General features: G+C 41.3%; 3 protein-coding genes across 4 annotated transcripts; 1 reads left to right on the top strand and 2 right to left on the bottom strand.

The window, feature by feature from the left end:
* Nucleotides 1–1,344: 1,344 nt before the first annotated feature.
* On the bottom strand, nt 1,345–2,845 carry LOC135617804 (E3 ubiquitin-protein ligase AIRP2-like). 2 transcript variants are annotated; one of them, XM_065118437.1, is made up of 6 exons: nt 2,605–2,845; nt 2,280–2,442; nt 2,118–2,184; nt 1,766–2,000; nt 1,530–1,653; nt 1,345–1,447 (listed from the first exon to the last, which is right to left on the bottom strand). In XM_065118437.1, the coding sequence occupies exons 1-6, from the start codon at nt 2,688–2,690 to the stop codon at nt 1,430–1,432; spliced, it is 693 nt and encodes a 230-aa protein (XP_064974509.1). In that variant the 5' UTR covers nt 2,691–2,845; the 3' UTR covers nt 1,345–1,429. The 2 variants fall into 2 exon arrangements, with proteins under 2 accessions (XP_064974509.1, XP_064974508.1); XM_065118436.1 differs by having other exon boundaries at nt 1,345–1,653; nt 2,605–2,841.
* Nucleotides 2,846–3,913: 1,068 nt separating this feature from the next.
* On the bottom strand, nt 3,914–9,061 carry LOC135617802 (probable carboxylesterase 11). Its single transcript, XM_065118434.1, has 2 exons — nt 7,946–9,061; nt 3,914–4,648 (listed from the first exon to the last, which is right to left on the bottom strand). Exons 1-2 carry the CDS (start codon nt 8,752–8,754, stop codon nt 4,111–4,113), a joined length of 1,347 nt encoding a protein of 448 aa, XP_064974506.1. The 5' UTR covers nt 8,755–9,061; the 3' UTR covers nt 3,914–4,110.
* Nucleotides 9,062–10,225: 1,164 nt separating this feature from the next.
* On the top strand, nt 10,226–16,130 carry LOC103992598 (protein PLASTID TRANSCRIPTIONALLY ACTIVE 10). The gene is made up of 12 exons (XM_009412377.3): nt 10,226–11,040; nt 12,072–12,131; nt 12,226–12,255; nt 12,417–12,490; nt 12,967–13,048; nt 13,354–13,427; nt 13,514–13,580; nt 14,184–14,276; nt 14,432–14,605; nt 14,713–14,763; nt 15,062–15,213; nt 15,601–16,130. Exons 1-12 carry the CDS (start codon nt 10,267–10,269, stop codon nt 16,031–16,033), a joined length of 2,064 nt encoding a protein of 687 aa, XP_009410652.2. The 5' UTR covers nt 10,226–10,266; the 3' UTR covers nt 16,034–16,130.
* The last annotated feature ends 146 nt before the right edge of the window (nt 16,131–16,276 follow it).

The following is a 16,276-nucleotide window of genomic DNA, read 5'->3' as shown; positions in this document are numbered from 1 at the left end:
TAACACAAAGAAATGATTAAACAATGCAAGAACTGATTCACAGGGCCAGCTCTAACTATTGATTGACAACAGAGGTTACATATGTAATTCTCATATATCAGAGCAATTGTAAGTCTATGATAGAAGATAGCAACTCATGCCTTGCCATGTTCTTTTGATGTTCACAGGCAACATTTTTACAGAAAGCATGAGAGAAATGGCTAAAAAAGCAGCACAAGTGTAACCTCACTTGCAGAAAAATTATGCCCATATTTCTGATGATGATTTATCAAAATAACTTCATTCCACCGGTTTTTTGCACCAATCCATGAAAATGCTTATCGTGGTTCGGGAGCTAAATACTGTAAACTTCTACTATCTTCGCATTGCCAATTACATGAACAAATAAATACATTGTTACTAGAACCAAACACATGTGCATAATGATTCTTATGAGTTAGATATGAATTGTTACCAGAGAACAATCATCAGCAAGATTTTGATCAGAATAATCAATAATTTATCATCAAGTCCTCCTGGGTTGGATAACCACCTGATTCAGTGTATGCTCATGTAACTCCTTTTTTATTTCAAAGGCCTCGACAAATAACAACTTCAGAGGCATCTTCCAAATTCTTGTAAGTTATTCAAGTCACCGGGTAGCAGCTAAGAGTTCACATCAACAAACTAGCTTCATGATATTGCAAACAACATCCAGGCATTCAAATTTGACATCTTCCAATTGTTCTACCTATAAATTGCTTCAGGTATTGTAATTCTTATTCTCAGTTAGTTTTGGCCTACAATTGAACACTTAAATGTACCTTCATATTCTTAGTTTGACACCTTGACCTAAGGCTGCATAAGTAACAGAGACATATGAACCCTGAACAACAAATATAAACTTATGTTGCCCAAGTTCAAAGTAAATATTAACACGTCATACAAAACACTATAACTCGACAAGTTATACCGACAAAAACAATCTCTGTTGAAACATATAACTAGGCCTAGCGGCTGGTGAATAAGGTTTATATATACAAAAGAAAGTTACAGAGAAATCTAAATTCAGTTTATCGCATTCTCAACATTTATCATCAAACATAATCATAAGTATCAAGCATAACTTAACCGAAATCAAAGAAAAAACAAGGTGTTCAGCTAACTTTAAGGCACAATGACATGATCACAAAGTTAATTAGCAGATAGTGAGCTTCCCTCTCTCTTTTTTTTTTTTTTACATTTTCTCTCACAAGTTTCCTGCCAACCCTGGCAATACACATGTACATCAGGTTTCAGAAGAACAAATTTCATATGCAATTATTCTGAGGAGAGTTACAATGGTCATCTACTGCACAATTTGAGTAAGTGTGAGATTGGAAGAACTTTCTCTTACCAGACCCATTCCACCAGGGATGGTCGGCTTTCAAACAATCTTACACCATTCTCCTCAAGTCTCCTGATTATACTACATAGTCATAATAGACAAAGAAAAGGGTGTCGGGAATGATCAGCGGCAAACTATCTATATAGCGATAGAAACGCCTTACATTGTCCATCTCTAAAGCCACAGTGTCAATGACATCGTCCCTATTTGTAAGAACCCATAGGTCTCTTGATTGAACTCTTTTGAGGCTTCCCCTACAGAAGGGGCAAGACTGAGATCTCACATTCCTGAAAGTAAAAAAAATGTCAAATTCAGTAAAAAGGAAAACAAGATGTACTGCCAAATGGAATTTGAAAGTGAACGACAACATAACAACATGACACAGGGGGAAGCAATCACCAGTCGCGATAGCATTTTATGCACAAAGCATGGTTGCAGCTTGGCAGGACCATTTTGGTGCAAACTTCCAGACAAATTCCACACTCGTCGTCCCTGTCCAAATCCCTATCAGCGAGCTTCTTCCACTCTTCCATCCTTTTCCTGCCAACCATCTCTTTAGCTCGGCCTTTCTCGTTAGATTGTTCTCTTTCCGCCAAGTTGCTCTCGAGTTGTTGAAGAGAAGGATATATGATAGCTGCAAATTTTGTTTAATGGCAATAACTGTGTGAGGATAATAAACATATATATCAAACTTAGGCAATTTAAGACCCTTGGAACACACACAAAAGAATATAAAGTTCAGATTATGCACCATAGAACTCTCTAATGCTAGCCCGTCTTTCAAAGGTGGATATAGTTCTCATACCATCAACATAAACCTGCATAATGCAGCAAGTAAGTTGTCAGTCTTACAGCTACCAAAGCATTGCATTCCTTCTTCGATGATCGACACCTGAAACGGTTCAAAGAGTACCTTGTGGACAAGTATCTGGAAAAGCCCTAAATAACGAAGCAGGCTATAAGAGCAAGTGCAGTCCAACCACTGCATCAGGAAGAGAAAGACGGGGGCCAACGGGCTACAAGACACCCTCATCTGAAGACAGGCACCACCGTAGGTTCTCCGAATAGCATCTGCCCTGTGATCCAAAGCACCAGGACATGAAGACCATGTCATCCGATGACGAAATCACAGAATTCAGACCATAAATAGAAGCATCCACCACCGCATGGATCACCAACACTATGTGGACAGAAACAACATACACAAATATACAAGATATGAGAGGGAGGGAGATTACAGGGTGTTGGCGTGGTTGATGTCAGCTTCGAGGTTTTTAAGGGAACCTCTGAATGATGGTGGCCTTGTAAGCTGGCTCTGAAGCATGGCTTCAATCTCGGAAGACGACGACGATGAGGAGGAGGAGGAGGAGGAGAGGGGACTAGTGGGGGAAGAAATGGGGCAGATGAGATTAGGATCCTCTGAGCTGCCATCTTATGCGTTGATCATATAGCAGAACCTTCAAGTACAATGAGAGAAAGGGGACAACCTCACCGCAGTGGGATAAGGCAGCCCCACTCTCTCTGTCTCTCTCTCTCTCTCTCTCTCTCATCATTATTAATTTAAATATTAAAAAATTAAAAATTAAAATATGGAGGACTTAATAGACTCTTTAAGATATTGAAATCAGGAGAGAGATATTATCACTATAAGAAAAATAAGTGAATAAAGATTATATTTGATTTAATATATTTAAATCTTCGATATTTGGTGATTAAATAACATTAAAATAAAATCTCCGAAGATGATAATAGCAGCTGCTCGTCGCCTCCCAGAACTACTGAACGTTCGTTGATTGGTCGGTGCTGTGGAACCCACTCCCGTCTTGATATTATCTTAAGCTACAAATAATAATAATAATAAGAGAGAGAGAGAGAGAGAGAGAGTGGGGCTGCAGCCTTCTGGTTGCTTCTTGGGCGGCTGGGCCGACGACGGCACCCACATCTCCACCAGCCTCTTCGTCAACAGGGACAGCGACCGCATGGAGGAAGGGCATTCATGGAGTTTTGGACTAGAGTTCCACATGATGTCCAGCCTTTCTTTCGCCTCATCCTCTAAAAGCTTGGTCATCTATAAATCCTTATAAGAATCATCCAATTTAAATGGATCGAGCAGTCAAACCCAAGTCTTGACTCATGCATCTTCTTCCTCATCCAATCTCATCTCCAGACGCGATAGGTGGAGAGAGAGAGAGAGAGAGAGAGAGAGAGGCCATTGTTTAACATGTGAGGGTGTCGGAGATGCCATCCGGTTTTGTTCTTCCATCTACGATTCCCTCGTTTGACTGCGTTGATGGGGATCTCCCTGCGTCATCACTGACCTGGGGAAGACGATTGGAATGGCGTGCACTCTTGGTATTGAAGCATACATTAATCTCCCGTTCAAGGAGAACAAACATAGACAGACAATAATAGAGTGACGAACTCGCATGCTGATAGAATGAATAAACAAATAAGCTGTCCAAATTATCTCAATCCTCAGAGCCAGCTGATGCCACCCATTCGATGATTGGTAGTGTTCCACAAAACACGTGAAGGACAAGAAGCGAATGAGAGAGAAACAAGAGGGAACAGCATTATATTTAACTGAGCCTGTTCTTGACATATTACACCCACCCAGACAAGAATGAAGAACATGAAAGAATTCAACACATCAAACCTGATGCGACTGTAGGTGCAGCCTCAGTGACAACTATGCTCTTCTCCCCCCCCAAACCCGATATCTAACACACCAAAAGCTTTGACATCTAATACGAGAACTCGTGTCCGCGGATCGATATATACTTCTTCACCCATATTGCAATGTCTTCAGCACAGGCCTGTGCCTGAGGAGTCTTGAGGAGCATGTCGAGTGTGGCAAACTCATGAACTGCATCTTTGTATTCCAGGACTGGTGCGTCAACGTTTACCTTGCGAAGCTCCTCGGAGTACGCGATTGCACGGTCCCTCATCCAGTCATGCTCCGCAATCACTGTGAGCGTCGGAGGCATGCATCTCAATGGAGGTCCCCTGTCTGGCACGAGCGGGTTTGCAGCTGGATGGTCTAGACTGAACTCGTCCTCGGGTAAGAACAACTTCCAAGCCAGTAGACACAAAGATTTGTCGTAGAAGTAGGAATTTGCTAGCTTTATTTCCGAATGAGTGGGGACGCTTCCAACGAAGAACGGATACATCAGAACTTGGGCGACAACCTTGACTGGCTCTGTCAGTTTTCCAGCGTCAACTGCTTTTCGAGCAACATAATCTGCAATATTAGCCCCGCAGCTTACACCGAGTAGAACACACCTGTTTCGACATGGCAGCAAGCAGAAAACAAGATCCACTAAGTCAAATGCTATAGTTGCAAACATAACAGCTATTGTTATTAGAGCCAATACTGGCAGATCAAAATATTGGATACGTGTTAAAATATCTGAAGAATTAGACTACAGAATGGAGAATTAAACACCCACAGGCTTAAAAAGCAGATAGGGCGGCGTATGAAGTTCCCACCACCTGCAGGTGAAGGATTCGGGGATGACCAGAGTTGTTTAACAGAACTCAATTACTAACCTAAGATGGCAACAATTGGATGGCTACCAGAGCAAATTCAAAACAAATGGTGACAGCAGCAACCACAGCACATGGATGCAGGTTGCATGTGCACCACCATGCCGTGTCAATCACATCCATAGTCAAGTGACTCACTGCACATACAAGGGCACAGCACTAGCATGAACATGAACAAGGTGCCAGTGCCAATTGCAATGGCCGACAAAACCAGCCCGGAAAACCATGGGCATACCGAAGAAGAATCAACTTTATAAGGCGAAAACTGGATCAGTCGGATCCAACTCGAAATTTCTTCTGGTTTCTGGATCAGTTACAGATTGATAGTGTTTCAAATGAAACTGATGATGTTAATAATAATATTTATATTATTCCATCTATCCTACTGAACTGATTTTAATTTAAAAAACAACAATCTAATATAGATAATCTAAACAGGCAAAACTTGTACGTAAATGGTCAATAATTAGCACAACTACAAAACCAAGGAAACTGACATTCTCCGATTGACCGAAGATTGGAACAGGAATTGATACTAAAAACCTTGGCATTTTCATGGGAAGATGAGAAAAATTACCTAATGCCCCTTATCGGTCTACAAAAAGTTCAAACTTGAAGGCCCACCTACTCATACTTCTTTTAAGAAGTCAAATTCTCACTCCTACTACCAATTTATACCCAGACCTTCATCAGAGACCAATTTAAAGCTGCACGTGCTCTAGCAAGAAGTTAGGTCAAGAACTATGCAAATTCATCAACATGATTATTTTACAAAAAGGTTCTCACATGTCAACCATCTCCTCCAACGAGAAAAGCATGATTGAAAGTTGAAATTCTTATTCTTGTCCTAGGTTCTCACTTGAATTGATTACACAACATCAAATAATATCACCAATTTGGTGCTCAAGGAATACCACAAACATCCGAAAAAAACAAATAAGTATAAGTCAAGCAGTTCAGCTATAATTATATGAAAATATCTAAGGTAAAAGGTATCTCTTTCTAATCATTAGGAGCATGAGTGCTTTGTGCAGAATTCAATCTGTCATCTCCATCATCCCTCGAAAGGCTTTCTAATCTTTTTCGATTATTTCAACTTGCCACTTTTCTTTGGCATCACATGTTGTTTAGGTAACCAAGTATGGATCCAATATCAACACAACAGGACTGATAGCACAGAGTATGTGTCAGTTTTACCAAGAATGATTGACCAAACATTGACTCAGGACTGATACCAAACAGTTCCTCTAATGCTCTAACATTCCTTAAAAGTGGCAAGCTACAAAAATAAATAAGTGAATGAATGAATGACAGAACACAAACTCAATCAATTACATCGATAGAAGACTATTGACAAATATTCACATTTTTAAGATCCATTACGAAAACACTTGTCAGGCATTTACCTCGAAGCTCTGCTCATTTCAACTATAGACATGTGAATCAAAATAATGAATAACATGATACAGAATGCAAGCAGTATACCTAAAAAAATCACTTTACTCTCGAGATGTCTAAAGGAAACACAAAATTGCAGTGAGCAAATGTTAAAAGAATCTGATTTTTTTACATTCTTGCCCTCAACAAGAACCCTTTGCTTGTCTAAAATCTGGTATCTGACATTTTACTCGGTGCTATGAGTACGGTTAATAACTTCAGCCAAACATCTTTTTGGACTTTAGTGCAGCATCAATATTCCTTCACATACTTTACTTCTTATATCCTCTTTATACTGTGAGATGTAAATGCCGTATATTTACAATGATAAATGACTCTGCATATTGGTCAATTTCTCCTCCATTTATTTCTTCATGTGAAACATAAAATAATTTTGATCTTTCTCAAAATGTCATCATGCCCATCCAAGAAGAACTGTAGCCGACAAGTTGCATGTTCGTGGCAAAAATATGAAACCATCATGCCCATCCAATCAGTTGACAGTCTAACAGTTAAATACTCACTAAATCATGTCACTTTCCCTTCTAAGTTAAAATTGGCAACAAAACAGAAAACCACCGTGTGCTCCCCTCTCAAAATTAATGAAAGCAAATATTTCTTTTAAATCAGTTCTTGTGCAACTCACGTTTCAGAAACAGATGAGTGAAAAACCTTTTACCAAACAATCTTGTTTGCATCTTCCGTTTCCTAGCATATCTGCAAAAAGATCTTACGCAATGATATATAACTTTGTACCTGTTCCTACTACTTTCATTTACAAGTTCTTAATTTCACCTTGCTCATTTGATTGCTACCTCTGGCACGAGTTACAATTTCCACACAATTTATAACTCAAGTCCTGAACTTAATCCTTGTTAATGGTTAACACATATTTCCTTAATATCTAATAATTATTAGCTAAATTAACACTTTATTGGACATAAGTTCAATAATTTCAACTTCATAAACATTATTTCTTATCGCACTCAGCTCCAGCAATCAATGCCATAATTCCAGTATTAAAGCCAACGGATGTGAACTTCACGACAACATATAAGTGCTGATCCGTACATCAACCACTATTATGACATATAATATTCTCATGCACCAAGCACTGCTAATACAAAACACACATCAGTCAAAAGGGAGTGAACATCACTACTAAATCAATGAATTTATCATACTTCTAGCAGTGCATCCAACAGCTTTCTCAAAAGTTCTAAGCCCCATTACCGCTTCGTGCCACAACATTGACTCTAAAGGCAACTCCACCAAAGTAATCCAGATGTAGGCACAGCCAAATCTCATCACGACAACAAATGGAACCCATTTTTAACTGTTGAATTGTACTCTACCGTGATACCCTAAGTTCTCTTAATCTTGCAGCCAAGTGTTAGTAAAGCCAGAACCCTGGCCATCATTCCATTTGAGCATCTTTCTACTTGGGTAGATAAACACATATCCAAGCAAACCAATTGATTTCAGGCGTTATCTTTTTAAGATGTAATTCTATAGTTTAATCTTGTAAGCATCACAAAATGGCTAACGAAAAGAGATTTTACTGGTACCAGTACAAACCCTAAGAAGAAGATTTACCTGGAAGGATCGCCGTGAGCTGCCAGCCATGGCTCCACAGTGGACGCCCCAAATGTATCAACGATCTGGGACCTCCTCACCTCTCCAATCCCTCCTCCCCTCGCAGTCCCCATCGATATTTTACATTCCACCAGTTTTGCCTGCTTCCCCAACCAATTCAGCACTTTAAGCCCATCGTCAAATGCAGCCGGATACCGGCTCTCGGGCGCCAGCCTATACCCGACCGCAATCACCATTGCATCGCAAAGCTTCGCCATCCGCCGGCAGAAGAAATCATTCGCGGCCGACGTATTGCTCCCGGCGACGAAGCCGCCTCCGTGAAACTGGATGATGATCGGAAGCTTCTTCGATCTGTCCGTCCGACGACGCGCGTCCACGACGGACGGCAGATATCCTCTGTAGTTCCCTGCGGCGGCGGCATCGGCGCCATTACCATTCTCGTGCGCGGATCCGGCTCCGTCGTAGCTGCTGCGGCGGCCGTGGTCGTGCGAAGGGGTGGCGGGGGAACCGCCGTAGCTGTTGCGGCGGTCGAGATCGGGGGACCAACGGGGCCTGGCACCCTCGCGGTGGAGTGAGGGGTCCGGGAGGAAGATGCGGATGGAGAGGGCGGTGAGGGGGTCGATGTGGATGTCCTTGGTAGCGACTCCATCGGGACCGAATGAAGGGTTAGCCGGGGCGGTGGACTCCTCCGGGCGGGAGGTGACACCGAAGGGGCTTTCCGCGTCCTCCATCTGCGACCGGTGCTGCAGCTTGTGCTTCAGCAACAGCTTGAAGAACAAACTGTACACCTTCACCGCCACGCTCGGCATCTTCTTTCCCTCCTCCTCCTCTCTCTTTCTCTCAATGTCTCCTCGATCAAATCTTACCTTGTTTCTTTGGCCGATTCAGATCTGGCGTATAGCGATCTGTCCCGGGCTTGTGTCGGGGAGTTGGAGGCTGCGAAATGAGGGGCATGCTCCGGGATCTACCGGAGACGAGGGACACGTTCGGAGACAGCAGCAGCAGCAGCGGCAGCAGAAGGGGGGAAGAGGCGAAACAAAACGGGTTGGGTTCGGACGCTGTTTCATGTGATGTGGCCCGTGTGCGTGTGAGAGAGAGCGAGAGAGAGAGAGAACACGGTCGGTGCGGTTGGCATCTTTTCCCTCGAGCGTCGTATCGCGTACGCATTGGCTGTCACGTATCCGATGATGATGTTGATGATGATGATGAGCATACGTGAAGAGTTCATGACTCATCATGCCACCAACTTCGTTGTTGCGGAAAAAAGAAAGGAATAATTTCAAATATTTTTAAATAATTAATCAGATTCAAAATTGTAATAATACGAGCATGAGATTACAAATCAAAATCCGTATATTTGGATGGCATTTTCCTTTCAAGTCACAAAAATGTTTGGTTGAAGCTTCACATCGCATCGAGGTGACTGATCCAAAATCACCATCTCGAGGTTCCCACGTCATATCACTACATCTTGATGTTTCACATGTAAATGCCGCTGGCATACCGAGCCATCCATTAAATTACCATCCGACCCATCATCCACGACACGACAACAAGAAAATAATTATGAACAGTTGTTGTTCGGAATATAAATCAATATATGAAATAATAATAAAACGTTATTATATAGGAGTAGTGCTGTGAAAGCCACGTGGGGGGAAGCTTTTGGCATGACTTGATCAAAGACGTGCGACAAAGAAGAAACAGGTTTGAGATGGAAGACATCCAAAACTTGCGCTTAGAAAAGTATGATCGATCGTGTCAGATGTGATGAGTCATTTGTGAACATCTTTATAGTGATCATATTAAACTGCTTCAATCAATTTTCTTAAATAATTATTTATTATTTATTATAAATTAATTTTAATTTTATTCTAGTGATAATTAAACCTTTAATTAAAGTAGCGTTATGATTGCATAAGAAGTATTTGTGAAGACATACGACCTTTCCTTAAAAGCCTATGACGATTACTTCGCAACTTTAAAGAAGGCATCACCTAAATAAATCTACATGAATAGATTGGGTGACGGACACACCAAATCTTACTCTATGTAAGCCTCAGCTGTGGCTTTTCGTGTGTTTGGAGATCTAAATTATATTTGAATTTAATTAAAAGTCAAAATTAAGGTCAAAATTGAATCCGGCCCGGCCAAGAAGCGGGTCCATTTAGATCAAGTAAAAAAAGCCGGGCCGTGGGTTCGGTTTAGAAATAAAGAGGGTAGGTAATCGTACCTTCTCGGTGACCACACACCTCCTTATCCGAAGCGCCTCCTTTGAACCCCCGCAAAAACCCCCAACTGTAACGATCCCCGGAAGAGCGATGCACTGCTTCAAACTCCACAGCCACCATCGCCACCCACTCCTTCTCCCTCCGCCCTTCCGCCACCGCCCCCTCCATCTCCTGCGTTCCATAACCCTAGCCCCCTTCCCTTTCCCTTGTCCTCTCCCTGTATTCCCTGCCCTCCGCCTCCTCCCACCGGTCCGCTCCTCCGCCTCCCCATACGCCGCCGACGAGGTCCCCGTAGGTGACGACGACGAGGCATTCCTCGAGTCCTTCCGCCCCCGGGAGAAGGAGACCGAGGAGGAGGCCCGCCGGCGGAACTGGGTGGAGCGGGGCTGGGCCCCCTGGGAGGAGATCCTCACCCCGGAGGCCGACTTCGCCCGAAAGAGTCTTAATGAGGGCGAGGAGGTCCCCCTTCAGTCCCCCGAGGCCATCGAGGCCTTCCGGATGCTCACCCCTTCCTACCGCCGCAAGAAGTTGGAGGAGAGCGGCCTTTCCGAGGATGAGTACCTCGACCAGCAGTTCGCCTTCAAGGGGGAGATCCCCGACCCCCTCGAGACACTCTGGGAGGGCCCGCTTGCCGTGCGAATGGTGCCGCCGAGGGACTGGCCGCCACCGGGCTGGGAGGTCGACCAGGCGGAGTTGGAGTTCATCAGGGAGGCGCACAAGCTGCAGGCGGAGAGGGTGGATCCGGGGGAGGAGGTCAGCACCGACACCGATGGGATGTGCCTGGAGAGGTACAAGGTCTTCCTGAGGCAGTACAAGGAGTGGGTGGCGGCAAACAGGGACCGGCTTGAAGAGGAGTCTTACAAGGTAATGCGTCGGAACTTTGGCTTCCTATGATCTTATATTGGTTTGGTTTCACTGTCCCGTTTGCAAATGTTTTGGGGAGTGAAATTGGTACTGAGAGGGAACTGCCCGGAAGTAGTAATTGGTGTCTTTCGAGTTTAAGATAGAGATTGGCAGTAGTTCACTTAGAAATTACATATACATTTCTGACTTGGGATAATGGTAGCTCTGTTTTCATTTCATACATTGCTTCCTGATCATAACTAGTAATTCTTTTTCTGAGAGTTAATGGATCGCCACTGAGATTGTTAGAGTAATCTCAGTTTGTGTTTGCAGATAACCTATGCATGACAATAGCACATATCACATTTTATGGGATAAAAGTCACCTTCATCTCTTGAAGCTATCTCTTAAAGAATGATCATGGGAATACGAACAAATCAAGAGGCAATTCCAGATTTTTTTCACCATTATTTGCTTCATAGGATGATCTTGACCAAAATTCTGAAACAGGCCTTTAATTTGCACCAAGATGCTCCAAGTCCAAAACTGAAACACCAAGCCACTTGCTGATACCTAAGAGTATTATAAGCGTATGACATGGACTTGCCAAGCATTCCCTAGTTCCAAATTTTAAAATCCATGAACGAAAAATAATCGCCGAGCAACTTAATCAAATGATTATTCCATGCACATCAGTTTACAATGTCTGTCTGCTGGCATGATAGTCATTGATGGACCAAAATTGGGAAAGATCCAGAGCTCAGGTGGCATAGAGCAACCTTTTCCTGAACTGAACATAGGCCTTGCATATTTTAAAACTTCGAAGGATTTTCAGGACAATAAGTATAAGGATTTAAAATATTTAAGATATACAGTACACATCAACCTAGACTGCTTTTCTTATAAAGAACTTACCATTGCTAATGCTTTGATGTCTTGTAGAAATTTGTACAGTACCTATATGATTCCGACAAAACTTGTTATGATGTTATGATCACTTACATTCTTCTTTTATGTATGTGACAAGTCAACTTTGTTCATTTTGTTGGCAGTTTGACCAAGATTATTATCCTGGTAGGAGAAAAAGAGGCAAAGACTACAAAGATGACATGGTATATTTACAATTTTTGTTGTGCCCTATAGTGTATCTTTGAAAAAGTCTCAGTCAAGGACCGATGTTTTGATAAAAAATCATTGTTTTTGCAGCTTGAACTCCCATTTATATACCCAGGACAGGTAGAACCCTGAACCGAGTAGCGAAAGGTTATTCATCTTATATGCTCGTGGGCTGTTGAGTTCTTGTTTCAATCAATGGACAAAAATATTCTCTTGGTCCCTTTTATCTTGATCGGTCGCTTCACTCTTTCGGTTATTTGATACATGTAAATCTTCCACAGATTTGTCGAGGTAAAGTGACAACTCTACACCTTCACCAAGGAGCCTTTGTTGACATTGGATGCGTCCATGATGGGCAAGTGTTTCTTTGTTATGAACATTTGAGATATTTTTTCAAACCTATGTTCATGCAAATTATCCGTAGTTCCTTGCAAATGGATAGGTGGACTAGTTTTGTTAGAGAGAAACTCTCTTGTTGTGGTTGTCTCTGTGTGTGTATTTATAGATTTATGTGTGTGTGTAAAGACAACAAATGTCTAGGAATTAGATGCCTCAGACCATGTGTATACAAGCTAAATAATTTTCTGTCACAGTTCAGGATGTCCTGGTACAGAATTATAATGGATTCTCCCGTATTCATTTGATTATCGGTAAATATTTACTGGCAATATTGTTCTGAACAGAGTCTGAAGTTGGGAAAATACCCATGTGGTTGACCCCAGATCATGTGTGGCAATTGTTATTATTGTTGTTCTATTATTCTGTTGGTAAAGATTAGATTAGTCCATTTTTTGGTCATTGCTTGCTCACCTGTCCTTTACGATCTTTTAGGTGGGTTCCTATAAAAGGAAATGATTGGTATTGGATCCGTCATCATATTAAAGTTGGTATGCATGTCTTTGTGGAAGTTTTGGTGAGTACTTTTTACTTTGCTTGTGCTGATACGTGTGAGAACTACTGATTGTGTGTGTGTGTGTGTGTGTGTGTGTGTGTGTGTTTTTTTTTTTCCTGCATATTCCATTTAACTTAACATGCTGAATTTAAGCATACACATATTAAATTATGCTGTGCACTTGTAACATCAATAACTATGAAAACCTGGTCCTTTGTTATATTGTTAGTACTTTATCTCCGCAGTCAGATACTCCTTTTTGCATTAATGTAGTCAATGTTTCTCATGATTTCTTCCATAAGATAATTGTTTTCGCTCTTTTGCAGGCAAAAAGAGATCCATACCGTTTCCGTTTTCCTATTGAAATGCGCTTTGTCAATCCCAACATTGATCACCTTATGTATGTACCAGACATCATGCCCTAGGCAAGTAACTAAAACTTGTTTTTGACTAGTTTCTAACTTTTCTTTGCTTCCATATTTGCAGATTCAACAGATTTGACTATCCGCCAATTTTTCACAGGGAGGAGGATACAAATCCTGAACAACTTTGGGTAAGCTTGGCCTTTACCTGTATATTTTCTTGCCAAACGCCTTCTGATTCGTATCTTTGAGAAGATGACGATATGCAAAAACAATGCATCATTCTCCTTGGCTGTCTTATTGAAACCAGCATTATGACCCCATTCTCTGGTGAACCTGTACATAAACTAGATGATATAAGTGGAAATATGACAATTATGTAAGTGTAAACATTTCAGAATATTATGTTTGGTTCCGTTAATAGATATCAGAGTCTGTGCAACAGTATAGTTGTTGTTCTGTTAATTAAACATTTCTCATACTTGTTGATTAGCCCTTTGCTTTTCTTGTTAAGGTGCTACGCTTTAGTCATAGATTTATCTGCTTAATTTTATTATAAATCACATTAGATATTTGTTGTGCTTTGTCTTAGGCTTAGATGTCTTCATATAATCAAGCAGGAAGGAGAATCTCCTATTGCAGTGTTTCTCTCATCAAAGCTTCTGTTCATATATAGATTGGCATCAGAAACATATATTTATGTTCCGATATTACTTGGATCTTAGATCTGTGTAAGTCATGGTCTTCATGTGAAGATTTTTTTTTCTCTTACTTTATCTTTGGTTTTTTCACAGCGGGAGTCTGGAAGGCCACCCATTCCTAGAAAAAGGCCTTCAATCAGAATGGAAGATCAATCACTGTTATCAGATCATCCATATGTAGACAAGGCATGTCTAGATTGACATCACCGAAAGGATTAATATTTTCTTTGGTTCTATTTCTTGTTCTTTAATTCCTAGTTTGCTGATTCCTTAGCTTAGAGCTATATATTTATTTTACCAATCTAGTTATAATCAATTTAATACTTTGGTCGAGTGTGCAGTTATGGCAGCTGCACAATGCTGAGCAAATGATTCTGGATTATGAAGAGGAAAATCCTGATAAATTTAAGACCACGACATATGAGTCAACCGTTAACGAGCATTTTGATGAAGAAAATAGTGTTGAATATACACAAGCTCACTTCAAGGGGGCTTTGCTACCAAAGACAATTTTGGTGAGTGATGACCGGTCTATGCTGATTGTGGCGGATATTGTTTAAGATTATTTTTGGATTAAGTGATAAAACTGAAATATATTCTGTTTGATGTACTTTTTTGTTAGAACACCGATATCAAAGAACTTGATATGGATTCTGCTCGTGCAGAGCGTCAGGTAATTTAGTAAACCTAAGATCCATTTTTACTTTGTTATACTCGCGAATCAATATGTGCCTAGACTATGAAGGTAGACGGATGTTAAATTTTCTTCGTCAAAATGAAAATTACTGCCCAAGTTAAAGATCATTCATATATTCCAAAATGAATGATGAATTTTTATCTTGGTCAAAATGAATTGCTGCCCTATGTCCTCTGGCGATGACAGTTCCTCTTTTTCTTGTTATGTGCCTGGGAATATGTTTTGAATATACATGGAAGTAAAACGAAGATTCATGCTGATCTGTTGCTTGCAGCTCAACAACAAATTAAAGAAGGAAGCAGAACATCGAGAAGAAGAGTATAAAATTCCCATGTTGAGACGGAATGTGGAGATGGATGAGTACGATTTGATGCACTGGCAACGTTCATTAGAGGAAAGAGAAGCTCTGATCAGAGATATTAGCTGGTATACTTTTAATACTTTTATCTGAAATTCCACAGAGTAGTTGCATTGAAATTGTGAGATAAATATTCATAGTTCTTCAAATGAGTTTGCGTAATCCTATGTGTTTTTTCTTTGTACCTTCCGTTTTTGAAGTCCTTTATCCAGTTTGCTCCAACAGGCATTGATCTTTGTTGTTTACATTTCAAGTTCTGGCTCTGCGATACCTGCTAATCTTTTGTTCTATATGCGACTCATTGGCAGCCGAATGTGTTTTTTTCTTTGTACCGTCCATTTTTGAAGTCCTTTATCCAGTTTGCTCCAACAGGCATTGATCTTTGTTGTTTACATTTCAAGTTCTGGCTCTGTGATACCTGCTAATCTTTTGTTCTATATGCGACTCATTGGCAGCCGAAGAACTCTTGGCCTTCCCATAGAGGAACCTGGGAGATACGTCGACGACAAAGAGGTCTGGGGAAAGGACCGGTACGACCCGACGACCCCAATGTACCGTTACGACTACTGGGGAGAGCCCAAGAACTCAGAGAAGAGCAAGCAGGAGAGGATGACGGAGGATCACAACCGATCCATCGTCGGGAGAGGTGCTGTCTGGTATGAGATGTCGTATGAAGAAGCCATCAAGCAGCGAATGCATCGTGAAGCCCAAATGAAGGCAGCGCCCAAGCAAGTAGACGAGAAAGAAGACAAGGACGATGACGATGATGATTTAGACATCGACCCAAGAATTCTTGAAGATTCTAATTCGTCCTCTGCAGAGAACAAGCCGGTTGTAAATGGAACTGAATCACCTAGCATGTCGGATGAAGGCATGTTCGATGACTAGTAGTAATCCACAAGACATTGATTTCCTTCGATCCGTTTCTTACGTACAATGTAAAACATATTCGAGGTTTTCCAGATCGAGTCATTCTTTTTCTTCATACGTGTGTCTGTTCCATGATGATGAGATTACTACTTCTACAACTGATGTCATTCCTTAGATCTATTACTACATAACTCGAGCGTCGACCACATTAGAACGCGTTCAGGCTTACACAGTGTGATCGGGTTCACTGTTCTCCTGTCC

Source organism: Musa acuminata, chromosome BXJ2-7 (assembly GCF_036884655.1).
Source record: "Musa acuminata AAA Group cultivar baxijiao chromosome BXJ2-7, Cavendish_Baxijiao_AAA, whole genome shotgun sequence".
NCBI classification, from domain to species: Eukaryota; Viridiplantae; Streptophyta; class Magnoliopsida; order Zingiberales; family Musaceae; genus Musa; species Musa acuminata.
Note: the sequence above shows the minus strand (reverse complement) of the source record. Positions and strands in the feature narration are given on the sequence as shown.

Bases quoted from the DNA above. Each gene is read 5' to 3' on its own strand.
- LOC135617802 (XM_065118434.1), bottom strand. From the start codon at position 8,754: ATGCCGAGCGTGGCGGTGAAGGTGTACAGTTTGTTCTTCAAGCTGTTG. The intron at 4,649-7,945 runs GTAAATCTTCTT...ATGTCGAAACAG, and splicing joins GCTCACGGCGATCCTTCCAG to GTGTGTTCTACTCGGTGTAA.
- LOC135617804 (XM_065118436.1), bottom strand. From the start codon at position 2,690: ATGCTTCAGAGCCAGCTTACAAGGCCACCATCATTCAGAGGTTCCCTT. The intron at 2,185-2,279 runs GTACTCTTTGAA...TGCATTATGCAG, and splicing joins TCCAGATACTTGTCCACAAG to GTTTATGTTGATGGTATGAG. The intron at 2,001-2,117 runs GTGCATAATCTG...CAAAATTTGCAG, and splicing joins TAGCATTAGAGAGTTCTATG to CTATCATATATCCTTCTCTT.
- LOC103992598 (XM_009412377.3), top strand. From the start codon at position 10,267: ATGCACTGCTTCAAACTCCACAGCCACCATCGCCACCCACTCCTTCTC. The intron at 13,049-13,353 runs GTGAGTACTTTT...GCTCTTTTGCAG, and splicing joins ATGTCTTTGTGGAAGTTTTG to GCAAAAAGAGATCCATACCG. The intron at 13,581-14,183 runs GTAAGCTTGGCC...GTTTTTTCACAG, and splicing joins CAAATCCTGAACAACTTTGG to CGGGAGTCTGGAAGGCCACC.